General features: G+C 40.3%; 2 protein-coding genes across 5 annotated transcripts; one reads left to right on the top strand and one right to left on the bottom strand.

Annotated features, from left to right (window-relative positions):
* On the top strand, positions 501 to 869 carry LOC110435884 (uncharacterized mitochondrial protein AtMg00810-like). The gene has a single exon (XM_021461980.1). It carries the CDS (start codon positions 501 to 503, stop codon positions 867 to 869), a length of 369 nt encoding a protein of 122 aa, XP_021317655.1.
* On the bottom strand, positions 1,715 to 12,903 carry LOC8060034 (disease resistance protein RPM1). Of its 4 annotated transcripts, none has more exons than XM_021461640.1 (3): positions 12,750 to 12,903; positions 8,164 to 8,233; positions 1,715 to 4,747 (listed from the first exon to the last, which is right to left on the bottom strand). In XM_021461640.1, the coding sequence occupies exon 3, from the start codon at positions 4,740 to 4,742 to the stop codon at positions 2,010 to 2,012; it is 2,733 nt and encodes a 910-aa protein (XP_021317315.1). In that variant the 5' UTR covers positions 4,743 to 4,747; positions 8,164 to 8,233; positions 12,750 to 12,903; the 3' UTR covers positions 1,715 to 2,009. The 4 variants fall into 4 exon arrangements, with proteins under 4 accessions (XP_021317315.1, XP_002449338.1, XP_021317316.1 ...); XM_002449293.2 differs by having other exon boundaries at positions 1,715 to 4,744; XM_021461641.1 differs by lacking the exon at positions 12,750 to 12,903 and adding an exon at positions 8,394 to 8,695.

The following is a 14,299-nucleotide window of genomic DNA, read 5'->3' as shown; positions in this document are numbered from 1 at the left end:
AATACAACTGTGATAGATATTTACGCTACGCCAGTCATCCCGGTTGTGTATCATGGTAAGTGTGATCAAGGTGAGATAGTCTTACTCATGGGCTTTAAACCTTATGTGTAGTTACATTTTTATTTCCTTACATACCACTGCATGTTTACTTTGAATCATCCATGCATCCACTTTATTTAGTTTTCTCATATCAAATCCACATCATGTTTAGTTCCTTGTATGTGTACAATTCATCTGCATCTAAAAATACAATAATATTTCTCACTACGATCATACTATATCATCACTATTGAGTAAATCTCTATAATGCTCTCATGCTACCTTTGTTTGCTATAGTATATGTTTAGGTTTGGAGTAGTTTCATACATCTCTTAAATAAAGCATCGTGCCGAGTTTAGGAGTGGTGATCTTACTCTCAAAGGCTTTTAATTACATGTGGTTAAAATGCCTTCTTGAATCAAATTAGACATGGTGTCTAGGTTGATTTTTGAGCTGATAGTATGCGGTTACTTCTTCACCAGCGGCAGTACACTCTTGATATCCTGGAGCGAACTAGGATGACTGACTGCAAGCTTTGCTCCAATCCGGTTGACACACAAGGCAAGCTATCCGAGGCCGAGGGCACCCCAGTGACAGATCCCACTACATATCAGAGTCTTGTTGGTGCACTTCAGTACCGCACCTTCACCCGGCCGGACATCACCTATGTAGTTCAGCAGATATGTCTCCATATGCATTATCCCTGGGAGCCACACCTCACTGCTCTCAAGCGGATCCTTCGCTACCTCCGCGGCACCGTCGACTTCGGCCTCCTCCTTCACCGTCGGTCGTCCTCCACCGAGCTCGTCGTCTACACTGATGTCGACTAGGCCGGCTGTCCGGACACTCGGCGCTCCACCTCCAGCTACGCCGTCTTCCTAGGCGGCAACCTGGTGTCCTGGTCGTTCAAGCGCCAGCCGGTCGTCTCCCGCTCCAATGCCGAGGCGGAGTACCGCGCTGCTGCTAACGGCATGGCTGAGGCTTCCTGACTTCGTTAGCTCCTCGCCGAGCTCCACAGCCCTCTCTCCCGAAGCACGTTGGTCTATTGCGACAACATCAGTGCGGTGTACCTCTCAACTAACCCTGTGAGCACCAGAGGACCAAGCATGTGGAGATCGATCTACACTTCGTCCATGATCGGGTCGCTATCGGCGATGTCCGGGTCCTCCACGTCCTGACCACCTCTCAATTCGCCGACATCTTCACCAAGGGTCTCCCGTCCTCAACCTTCGGCTAGTTACGTTTGTGGAGGGCTCGTGTGTTGTACTTCTTTTCGTGTCCAGCCTGCAAACTCCGCGGTGCCGGTAGTTAAGACTGCGAGGGGTGTTGGAGTATGAGTAATGTAGGCCCATGAGGCTAGGCCCATGAGGCCCATGTATGGCAACTACATTGCTACCCCGTCTAGGGTTAGCCCAATTAAAGAAAAACCTAATTCTAACAAATAGCATCTGCAAAACATCAATTTCTGATCATGGCTCTGTTACAGGTTAGAAGCAAGGTAAAAATGTGTTACCGCATTGCGAGTAATTTGGATTCCTGCTTCTAATTAGTTCTACCCGACTACCCCTGAAATCGAACTACCGGAAATGATACAGTATAACTCTATCTGTCTGAATTGAGGATATAAACACCTCTTCAAACACACACAAACATAATCTATTCATGCAAAAGATTCTTGGAGATGGAAACACTGAATGCATTATTATTGACAAAATAGAAAAGTTAAATTAAAATGGAACATGTTCTTACAAGAAAATCAAGAGGAGAGGGAAACTGAAAAGGCACCACAAACTGAACCCAGCTTCCCCAAGACAATGAACAGGAAGCACGGTAAGATTTCCCAAGACAATGAAATTGAAATGTGGAGCTGCCGACGATGTAAATGACAGAGTACTTAATGGAGAGGGTTCCAACTTGCAAGTGCTACAGTATACAAGAAAAGTAGTGCGGAAGGAACATATCTGCCCTGTCTAAACACGAATATCTAGGACATGCTGCATCTTATCATGCATTCCGCTCTTGTTCCACTCAGTCAGGAAGCCCCTGTGCAGGTTCACAAGAGAGAGCTTCTTCAGGGTGCGAAGTGATTCCATGCCTTGAGGGACCTTATCGAGCTCCGCCAAGGACACAATGTACAGACCTTCAATGCATCGGAGCGCACCTTTTCCAATCACCAGCTTCTTGACATTAGGCATGTGCATCAAGACAAGCAACTTCAGGTGGGGAAACGATCCTGGAGGAAGAACCAATGTACTTGCACTACGCATGTTGTTGAGTCTCAGATTTGTGAGGTTTGGCAATTGCGGAGCGAGCATCTCCAGTGGATCTTCTGAAAGGTGGCACCAGCTTAGAGCTAAATACTTGAGGTGTCTCCCATGTCCTCGAAATAGTGGGCACTGCAATGTTCCCTTCGCCCATTGCCCTCTGATAATCAACCTGTGGAGTCCTGTGGACCTTGGCTTGAGTGCCTCAAAGCACAGTGGCTCATTTTCATCCTTTGCAGAAAGAAGCAAGTTGGAAAGGAGTGGCATATTTGATAGGCTGGCAAAGATATTTGCACAATCAGCAGCACTAATGTTGTCAATCCACAGAGTCCTTAGCTGCATCAGTTTCTTCAGCTGTTCAGCCAAATCCTTGCTGGCTTCCACAGTCTCAAGAGTCTGAAGTTCTACCAAGTTCGACAGATCTTTAGGCGCTTGCATCCCGATGAAGTACCGAAACTGTGACTGCTTCTCATCAGCATATCTGTCAGCTACAAGGTGCCGTAGCTTCTTAACCTTAGAGATTCCTCGTGGAAGTTTCTCTATTTTTGTTTGCTTGATATCCAGAGTCTGGAGGTTCAGGAGCTTCTCAACAGAATCTGGTAGTGATCTGACCTTTGTACGGCGTAAGCCGATGTAACGTAGGTTAAATAGATTCCCTATGGATGCAGGCACTTCAGTGATTTCAGAATCTTGTAGCTCAAGAACAGTAAGGTAGCTGGATTCAGATAAAATTGACAATAGCATGTTTGGGGAGGATGAAATTGTTCCAAGTGATACTAGAGTTCGAAGACGTGGAAGTCTAACAACTACAGATGTACTGTCTTTCCATCCATAAGATGATAGGCGTCGAACATCCTTATCCCTGTCCATCAGTATCATTGCTCTATAGTTGTTTGCAGTGCCAAACCTCTCCTCTTTTGCAACAGAAAGGGCAAGATCTCGCACAATATCATGCATTGTACATGTACTCACCCTCCCCTGCTCATCATTTTCCATTACTACAAGCATATTGCGGTGGATCAGTTCCATGAGATTTCCCTCCGCCACCTCCTCTGCTGTGTTGTTTTCTTTGCTCAATGCAAAGCCTTCTGCAACCCAAAGCCTCACGAGGCTCTCACGTGGGATAGGATAATCTTCAGGGAAGAGGCTGCAGTACAAGAAGCAATTTCTGAGGTCTCCTGATAGATCATGGTAGCTCAGGTTCAAAACTGCTCGGACGTGATCATTGTTTGATAGCTCACTTCGAAGCCGCTTGTAAATTTGATTCCAGATGTAATATGTTTGTGCCCTCGAAGACAATAAGCTAGCTATTGATACAATTGCTAGTGGCAATCCCTGGCACCTATCTACTATAGAAGTAGCAACCTCCACAAGGTCACTGGGGCATGCATGGTCTTTCTCGTTATAGAAAGTCCTTCTGCAGAAGAGATCAAATGCTTGAGCATTTCCCAGAGGCTGGATATCAAGGCGACGGGTTGGGTGAGCAAGAGCAGCCACATGATTCTTCCGTGTTGTGATGATGATACGACTTGATTGAAGATTTTGGAATGCATCAGACATTTGAAGGTACACTTCCTGGTCCCAGACATCATCCAGTACAATCAAACATTTCCTAGTTTTGAGCTTTTGCTTTAGTTTTTCTTTCAAATCATAGACATCCAATTTGTCAATGTTAGGTGGCACCTGCTGTTCACCGCCAACCTTCATAAGTAACTTCCTAAGCAGAGCTTCTATAGTGTAGGTCTGGGACACAACCATCCATGCTGTAGCAGAAAAGTTGATTTTTTCACGTTCATAAACATTTGTTACAAGGGTAGTTTTTCCAAGTCCACCCATGCCTGATACTGTTATGACTGTGCTATCAAGCTCATCAGAATACAGCCATCCCATGAGCATTCTCCTGTTATCTTCAATCCCCACAAGATCTTCATCTTTAATGAGTAATGGGAAGTTATCATGGGAACGTTGTCTTTCCATCTCAATTAGCTGATCAGCAACAAGCTGTGAAGGCTGAAACCACAGCTCTTTTAGTTCTATAACTTTCTTGATCTCCTTCTCAATCTTGATCACCTCTTCTGCTATTTGAGTAAAAACCAAGACATAATGTGATGCTTTAATGAAGTACTTCTTCAGGAACCATTCTTCCTCCATTTGAACTGTGTGATATGTGTACTTGTCCATTACATCCTCAACATGGTAGGCTACCTTTCGCACTTCCCCAATCCAACCCCTAACGACATCATCAGTGAGGTATACTGTACCAATCTTTCGTATAACATTGTTCATGGTTGCTAGTTGCATTCTTATTAACTCGATCTTGTCATTCAGATCCCTCAAATTATTAACCTTTTCAGATAATTTGGCCAGCATTTTCTTGGCAGTTTCATTTGCTAAAACGCTAGCAATCTTCGTGAGAGCAAGGAGCACTGCTTCTGCCATTTCTGCTGAACAAAATAACAAAAACAAATCCTGTTACAGAACATAATGACGAATATCATTGAAATGTACATGTTTTTCTTTTATAAAAATGCTATGGTTGACGATGCTGAAGAGAACCATACCAATCAACAGAGTGTACTGTGTTAATAGAATGGAAAATAGATGAGTGGACTTCATTGCCTGAGATCTAATACGTGATAGGCTAATGGAGTTCTCTAATGTAGCCTTTAAAGTAAAACCATTTTACTCAAAATCATAACAGGCTAACTAAGAAAACCTATTGCACAGTATAATGTTTATTTACTGAATAATTCAAAGGATTGTTAACAACTCCTTAAATATGGGAAATGTAAGTGCAGACTAGTTTGGCGGAATTGCAAACTGCTAACACTCAAGAAAGTGAAACTGCAAACTACACAGGTAGGATATGCAATGATATAGGGAAAAGCATGAGTGACAATGATGTGATACGCATAGTTAAGTCCTTTTTTCCTGGGACCAGGTATCCCCTGCATAGTTAAGTAAGTCCTTTATGTGGTTGGATAGAAAAAGTAGTTTCTGGTGGTACGGTGAGTATTAAGATGAATAATACAATTGGGCCTTATATCAAAAGTTATAATGGCGTTAGGCCAGGGGACCCATTATCCCCAATTTTTTTCAACTTTGTTGCTGATTGCTTAATAAAAAAGGTGGAAAATGCCCAAGGTAATGGTCCTTTTACTGGTTAGTGGATGAAAATACCCAAGGTAATGGTCCTTTTACTAGTTAGTGGATGATATTATCCCTAATGGAGTGGCTATTCTTCAATACGCGGACTATACTATCATTTTCATGAAACATGGTATTGAAGAAGCCAGAAACATGGAGCTGTTGTTATACATGTATGAAATGATGGCTGGCTTGAAAATCAATTTTAATCTGCGTCAAATATTTGGGCTACCTGTTAGCCCTAGCAGACTGCATTGGTTGACAAAAGTAATAAGAGACTAGACATTTGGAAAGGGGGAACTATGTCGATTGCTGCAGAGCGACTCTAATATGTGCTAGTCTTAACAAGTCCCCTATATATCATGTGTCTGTGTACTTGTTACCTAAGACAACTGCCAAAAGCTTGCTAAAATCAGGAGGGCTTTCTTTTGGCAAGGTGTTGGTAGTAAAAGAACGTATCACCTAGTCAAATGGACTTCTGCATTCACCCAGTATACTTGGACTTGAATCTCCTGTGAAAACTAAGAAACCTACAAGGTGATCTACTGATGTATCATATATGATTGTATGTACTAAACTAATAATTAGTGATTACTCAAATTTTACACTTTCACAATTTTAATTTGCATTACTATTTATTTTATTAAAAAAAATTAAAACGTATCCACGTATCCTGTTTTCTGAGAAATTGCCGTATCCACGTATCCATATCCTTCCGATACCGTACGCATATCTGTATCCGTGCTGCATAGATGAATAGTAGCTTGCTATGTAAATGTGGTGGAAATTAGAGCAGGAAGAAGGGTTATGGCAAGAATTATTATAGCCAAATATCTTCACAATAAATCCATTTTCTCTGTGAATCGCAGACGCAATGACTCCTATTTGGCATGATCTTCTCCAGGTGAGAAGTATATACCTTCAAGGAAGAAGTATTAATATTAGTAATGGTATTAACACTAGAATTTGGATAGACTCTTGGTTATATGATAAACCTTTTTGCACAATTGCCCCAATTCTTCTCATTCTGTGTGAACAAAAGGAAATGAGCGTTGCAAAAGTGAAAAATGGGGAGGTGCAGCTTAAGTTTAAGAGATGGTTGACAGATGACTTTCTGCTGAGACAAAATTTGGGCTGATGTGGGGAGGTTTCAGCTTCAGGAGGGCCCTGATATCATAACTTTGAGGCTTGACAAAAACCAACGTTTTTCAGTTAAATCCTTGTATATTGGGCTAACTAAGAATAATGCTGGCTCATTTTTAAATAAATATGGAGAGGAAAAGTTCCTGCTAAAATTAATTTCTTTATGTGGCTTATGGAAAATGGAGCCATCCTAACAAAAGATAATTTGATCAAGAGGAATTGGATAGGCAATCCTATGTATCTTTTTTGTGATCAGGAGTCTATAGCACATTTATTTTTTCAATTGTCCAACTGCAAAAGTAATACGGGCAGTGATTGCAAAGTGTTTTGGGGTGACTGACATTTCCAGAAACTTAATGCAATGCTGGAAATGGTGTGACATTTGGCTGCCTCAGGGCAAAAAATGCCACATGTGGGGGTGGCTGCTATATGCTGGGCCATATGGAAGACAAGAAAAAAAGTATGCTTTGATGGGAAAAAGTTTCAGAACTCTATTGAGATAATTTGCTATGCTTGCGCTCTTATGTGCTATTGGGCAGGTCTATATGTAGAGGTGGACAGGGAGATGCTCATAAACTGTGTCAACACCATGCTGGGGGTGGCTACGGAGATTCTGACATCCAAGCGCAAGAATCCTGGCAGAATGGAGCGGCTGGAACTGGGAGATCATCAAGAGAATGATGATCGGAATGCATAGGTTGAAGGAAGTAAGAGCTGTGTGGAAAGTGGACTCCTTTGCAGTTAATCTGTAATAACTTTGTGGTGGTTGTGCTGGGCCTGTGCAGTCTGCAGCAATCATTTTGAGTTTTTGTCTGTTGTTAGGAGTTTTATCTGGTAAGGATCAGTCTAGTTTTCTGGATGCTATCTGGCTCTGAGACAGAGTTTCAGATGTGCAGTAGCTCTAGAGGGCTGATCTTGGTCTGTCCCTTGCCTTCTGTTCTTCAGACGCATGTATTTCCGTTTTCTGGATGAGAATAGGGTTAGCCTCGTGTGGAAAAAAATGTCGAAGTTAGCCATATTTTTTATAGCAATGAAGCAGTTGAATCAAATTATATTTAATAAAGTTAAATGTGAAGGATATGGAAAGCATTGGCTGCAAAATACAACTTGCTTGACACCATAACACGAGGGCCAGGGCCACATCTACTACACAATAGATAGCACTTATTTTCTAAAACTGCACTCTCAACTCTACCAGGTGAACACCTAGGCAGCCAGCCTAATTACTTGAACATGTGTAGGTCGACTTTGACAGTTCAACCATCTCCTAGGGAAATACTAATAAACGTCAAAATCCTCTCACTTTTATTTGATGCAAGATATTGCTAAACGCACTTGTCTAGTCCCATTGAAGGAGAATTTGAAGTGAACAATAAAATCAGCATGTCATTAATAAATGAACTATATCATCCATCGATGGGCATGTACGAATAATTGGAACATGGTTGCAATTGTCCAAGAAAGTCCATCCAGTTACCAACAACATTACAACAAAGCATCAAGCAATGATCCGAAGATTTAATCTATAAGTTGACGGGCGATTCGTGTGTGTGATAGATCTGGTGCTCACCTGCTGGATACTTGCTGCCGGACTACACAAATGGGGTCGAGGCCCAGGTACGCTCGCTCAGCAAAAAACCCTGCAGTAATAAGGAAGATAAGAGGGGATGAAAGTGGAGTCGAGACAGACATGAATGTTGAAGATGAGATGACGTATAAGGGATTGTGTTTCTAAAAAAATAAAAGGTCAAAAATCGGATGAAATCAAATTAGCGCCGTCGCTGTGCATCGCGTAAGCACCGCACGAGTGCAGGACTGCAGGCCCGCAGCGTATCTCTATCCGCTCGCCGGCGGCGTGAAGTCGGCAGCCTCTCGACGACGGCGGCGCAAGAGATGGGCCCGGCATAGGAATGGTTGGAGTCCAAGGGGCTGTGGGCCGCGTGGAGGGAGATGAGCCCAGCCCAGACAAAAGCTCGGAGAACAAAGGTGGCAAAATTCCTATCCATTGTTTTTTTAGGAAGAAGTTCATTTTAGGTCCCTTAACTTTCGTGAAAGTCTATTTTTCATTCTTGAACTTCAAAACCGGGTAAAATACATCCCTCAACTTTCGAAACCGTGCATATTACGTCCCTGACATGGTTATGAGTGGTTTTGAAGGCTGTTTTGTCTTTTTCATTTTTATTTATCTCGGTTAAATATTTGCAAAATTATAGTAAATCACATAAAATTCATAAAATAGTAAATCTGATTTTGTTAGACTCCAGATAAGTATATCTATACAATGAACATATAATATGGTATGCTTTAGTAGAAAATTTTTGTTGTATCTTTAGATGTGTGTTTTTCTATAATTAATTAGAATAGTTCATAGTTATAGTTTATATGGTCCAATTATGATGAATTTTTTTATTTTGGGCTAATTATTATATGTTTAAATTTTGGTAAAATTCTAATACTCATTAGATCATGTATAACTTAGTTATAGATTTATTAAGATTTAACAAGCATAAACCTAAATAAATCTATAACTAAATAATACATGATCCAATGAGTATGAAATTTTTACTACAACTCAATCATAGAATAATTAGCCCACCATATAAATTTCATCACAATTGGACCATATAAACTATAGTTATAGTTAGTCTAATTAATTATAGAAAAGCATAGATCTAAAGCTGCATCAAAAAAATTTATACTAAAATATACTATATTATATATTTCATGTGTAGATCTACTCATCTAAGGTTCAACAAAATTGAGTTTTCTATTTTATGATTTTTATGTGATTTACTGTGATTTTTCAAAAAATTCAGCCAAAATAAATAAAAAGAAAAAGACAAAACCGCTTTCAAAACTAGGTCAAGGATGTAATGTGCATGGTTTTAAAAGTTGAGGGATATATTTTGTCTGGTTTTAGAGTTCAGGGATGAAAATTAGACTTTCGTAAAAGTTAAGGCACCTAAAGTAGACTTTTTTCTTTTTTTTAACACGGATATCTTATCTTTACTCCTATAAAGCTAAACCCCACTAACTATTTCTTTCAATATGCAACCTATCCAATTAAGCAATCTATTACTATACACAATTAAAAATCTAATAATTCATATAATTGTAGTGTCCATGTCAGCAAGTCAAAGGTGGCAAAAATTCTATCCATTGTTTTTTTAACAACAACATATCTTATCTTACTCCTATAAAACTAAACCTCACTAACTATTTCTCTCAATATGCAAGTTATCCAATTAAGCAACCTATTGTCATACACAACTAAAAATCCAATAATTTCATGTAATTGTAGTGTCCAGCAAGTCAAAGGTGGCAAAAATCCTATTCATTGTTTTTTAACAACAGCATATCTTATCTTACTCCTATAAAGCTAAACCCCACTAACTATTTCTCTCAATATACAAGCTGTCCAATTAAGCAACCTATTATCACACACATTTAAAAATCCAATAGTCCATATAATTGTAGTGTCCACATCAGCAAGTCACTATTTTCTCTCAACATGCAAGCTGAGCAATGCACTATCACTCACAACTAAAATCCACTAGACATACAATTGTAATGTCTACGTTACCAAGCACATAAGTATTTTGTTTGTCCATGTCATCATGTCACGTAATCCACTGCATTCCCGCAGCAATGCGCGGGGTATTCTCCTAGGATTATGTATTAAAACAGACATTTTACATAGAGGTCCTCCAAGGAAGACCAAGTTACATCAAGGTCATGCGACCGGAGAAGGAGATAGCAACGTCGACTGAGGCACTGACGAGGATGGCGAGGGGTATTCACAAGGACGTCAAAGGCACGTGCTCTCGGATGGACTAACCGCGCATAGCGACGGTGAAGAGTGGGTTGGTAGACCCGTTGAAAAAGGAACATACCAACAACCGAAGGATCATGTTGATATTATTATTAAAGATAGAAGAAGCTCAAACCAAAAACCTATGTGAAGGCAGAATTGTCGAACTAGGGATAGAGAAGTAGCTATCTGGTTGGAGCAGGGGACTGCAAGACCGGAGGCTGCAAGGTGACAGTGGAGGCATGCAGCATCCAATCTTTCAGAATGAAAGGCATGGTCGCCTTGAAGCCGGAGAGGACAACTGGGCGCAACTAACGGAGCCGCCGATTGCCGAAGCGAAGAGCCTAGCAGCGAAATGTGTCATCCTCTGGCCCCCATCATTATGAGTTCGAAAGCTTGGGGAAGGCTACTCGTGGGGCGATGTGCGGCGGTACAGCAGATCCACCCAATAGGGGACCCAATCCATAGGCAGAGCCAATAGATCAGCCTCCAACTCATGGTGGCAGCAAAAAAGCTTGAGACCATGGATGAAAGAGGGCATAGATGGAGTTGCTTGAGAGAAAGAGAGGGTTTATTTTATTTCTACTAGATTTAGAAGCGACGTCGTTGTTGGAGACGAAGGATGCCGAGAAAGACCATAACGGCAACAACGGCAACCTCTAGGCAGGACTTCCTATAAGGGGCTACGGCCATCTAGGCACTCTACAGGATCAACCACTACCTATACTAAGGCCTTGTTTAGTTCACTCAAAAAATAAAAAACTTTTCAAGATTCTTCGTAACATCGAATTTTGCGACACATGCATAAAACACTAAATATAGACGAAAATAAAAACTAATTGCACAGTTTACCTGTAAATCGCGAGATATATCTTTTAAGTATAGTTAGTTCATGATTGGATAATAATTGCTAAGTAAAAACGAAAATGCTACAGTACCCAAAACCAAAAAAAATTAGAACTAAACAAAGCCTAACTACAGAGAAGGCAGGGCCGAAGGTAGAAGGGAGGGAATCGACAAGATCTAGCTCTGGAGAACTCAAGGAGACGGAGCCGTGTCATGTACCCTATCATATGTTGAACAAGTTCTTTGCTAAGCTTTTCCCTGGACACGTTATTATAAAAGAAAATTAAGGCAAATTACTATGTTTTCACAAGAGAATAAGATTTCCTGAATACATACATTCAATTTTTGTTGAATCATGGAGGAGAAATGTGCCATGTTAAACAAAGTTATTTCTTGTCCAAGTATTTTTCTTTCCTTTTATAGGGTGTTTCAGGATTTAAAAGAAAGTCACATGCATAGATTTTTATTTTGCAATTCTTTTTAATATATGATATTAATTTTGCAATATATATATATATATATATATATATATATATATAGCGCTATTCTACACCCTAGGTGTAGAATATTATTCTACACCTTAGGTGTAGAATAATATTCTACACCTAAGGTGTAGAATAGCGCTGCCGTATATATATATATATATATGTGTGTGTGTGTGTGTGTGTGTGTGTGTGTGGGGGGGGGGTAAGAGAAATTGATACTCATATTATAAATCAAAATACTTTTACAAATTACAGGCCTTGCAATAAAAAGAGATAAAGCACTAAATACTTTTATTTTGTCAAACTTTGCTAGTTTATTATAGAAGCCTAAATTGCAAACAAATATGCAAGGTCAGTTAGCAAATCACTAAAAAGATCACTAGTGACAAACGCTGAGACAGTAGGGAAGACGCACAAACAAATTGTCTTGAGTCAATCACCAAACAAACAAACAAAAAAATCACTGTCCTAGCATGTATCCACACACAGTTTATCTGCTGAATCTGCCCATGATTTAGGAATAGTTTTATCTCACAACAAATTAGCTTTTTAACCAAAGGCCGCGCGCAGAGGCTGTGAGCGTAGCTTTTAGGCCTTGTTTAGTTGCAAAACTTTTTGCAAAATGGACACTGTAGCATTTTCGTTTGTATTTGACAAATATTGTTTAATCATGGACTCAAAAGATTTGTGTCACAAATTACATACAAAACTGTGGAATTAGTTATTTTTTTATTTATATTTAATACTCTATACATACGTAAGATATGATGTGGTAGAGAATCTTGAAAAATTTTGTAAATTTTTTTAAAAGTAAACAAAGCCTTAGTGGTGAGACGCCGATCCAAGGCAACGCATAGCAGCATTGAATCTAGAACGATTTCTTCAGGAGAAAACAAGATCTGAAACGGCTCAGGTGAACTGCTAACTACTACTGATGATTCGCTCTACAGGCCACAAACGGCCGCAGGTGGACAACAGAGAACCTGAAGTTTTGGAGCAGAAAGATGTACGCACCTGCTGCTTGCAGGCTTGCAGCAACGGATCGGAGCTTGCGCCCGCCCGCCGGAGACGATGACGATATAGGTTGGGACTTGGGAGACGACCTTGACTGCGACTTGGGAGGAGATGCAATGCAAATGCAACGATGGTTTGTGGTCCCAGAGACAGCCAGCTACGCCTTCACTATTCTTATCTTTGGGTCAACTCTTGCTCCCTTGTCGGCTTGTCGCTTCCACCACGTACTCGTAGTATACTTAGACCATGTTTAGTTCCAAAAATTTCTCGAAATTTTTAAATATTATTTGTCACATCAAATCTTTAGATTAATGCATTAAACATTAAATATAGATAAAAAATAACTAATTTTACAGCCTGTAATTTGCGATATAAATTTTTTAAGTCTAATTAGTTCATAATTGAACAATAATTATCAAATACAAATGAAAATACTAAAATATTCAAACTTAAAATTTTTTACCAACTAAACAAGTGCTTATAACCAAAATATTTTAAAGACTTGGCAGAGTTGTCGACGGTCTGCAGCAGCCACAACAGAAGCAAATGGGACACGTTCTGCAGGCGTCGTTTCCGGATGCAACCAAGTAGCGCCCATAGGCTAGGTCCAAGGTACTATGTGATGAGTCTGATTTCTCGCTTGCATTAGCATTGTATTGTATAGTATTTTTATAGGTTATATACTTATATATAAGCCAATGCAATTTGCTGTTTTTCCCGTTGGCTATTATGGATTTGATTGGTTTGTTGCGCATCTGGTTGAACCATATAGGGGGGAATCATTATTATCTAAAAAAACATTTAGGGGAATGCAAACAACTGTATTTCCCTACTCTAATATGGGCATCTTCTCTGGTCCTGTTTTGCTTGAGCTTATCTACCGAATCTGGTAGCCATTCAGTAGTGTTTTTCTCTCACAACAAATCAGCAAACAATACTTGGTATCATGACACCTCTCCTACCGCGCACATGGACATGATTGAGGCGGCCACCCTCAACTCCTCTGCTACTCCCCTAGTTTGGCATGACGACAGCGGTCCCCAACAACAACACAACGCTCATCGCCTATTCCCCTCTCTCCTCTTGGTTGGGTTCTAGACACATGTATTCTCGTAGCGTAAGATCGAGTGGTGATCTCGGCGGTACGGTGAACAATGCCGGTGGATTGGAGTCCACAACCTAGAGTAGCCAGCCCAACTCCAACAACTTGGAGAAGACCAACACCACTGAGGTGCTATTCTTTGTCTCTTGTTTGGTTTGTTAAGGATTAGTTTCCAATTTCTTCGATTTTGACAAGCACTAGTGGAATCATATGATTGGAAGTGCCATGATTACGGATTGGTTACTCAAATCAAAGCCCCCAGGTTAGACTTTGGATTTGTGAAGAAAAATCACCATTATAGGATACATTCTAGTGGTTTATGAATCTTGGTGTATTACTCATACTTAATTAGGTATAAGTAGGCTTAGTTTGTTATTGATGTGTGTGTGTTTATGACTCTGTTTGTTCATTTGTAAGGGTCATTTAGGATGGACTATGATGGTTTTTG

This window comes from Sorghum bicolor, chromosome 5 (genome assembly GCF_000003195.3).
Source record: "Sorghum bicolor cultivar BTx623 chromosome 5, Sorghum_bicolor_NCBIv3, whole genome shotgun sequence".
Taxonomy (NCBI): Eukaryota; Viridiplantae; Streptophyta; class Magnoliopsida; order Poales; family Poaceae; genus Sorghum; species Sorghum bicolor.
Note: the sequence above shows the minus strand (reverse complement) of the source record. Positions and strands in the feature narration are given on the sequence as shown.

Excerpts from the sequence above, each read along its gene's own strand:
- LOC110435884 (XM_021461980.1), top strand. The coding sequence starts at position 501 with ATGCGGTTACTTCTTCACCAGCGGCAGTACACTCTTGATATCCTGGAG.
- LOC8060034 (XM_021461640.1), bottom strand. The coding sequence starts at position 4,742 with ATGGCAGAAGCAGTGCTCCTTGCTCTCACGAAGATTGCTAGCGTTTTA.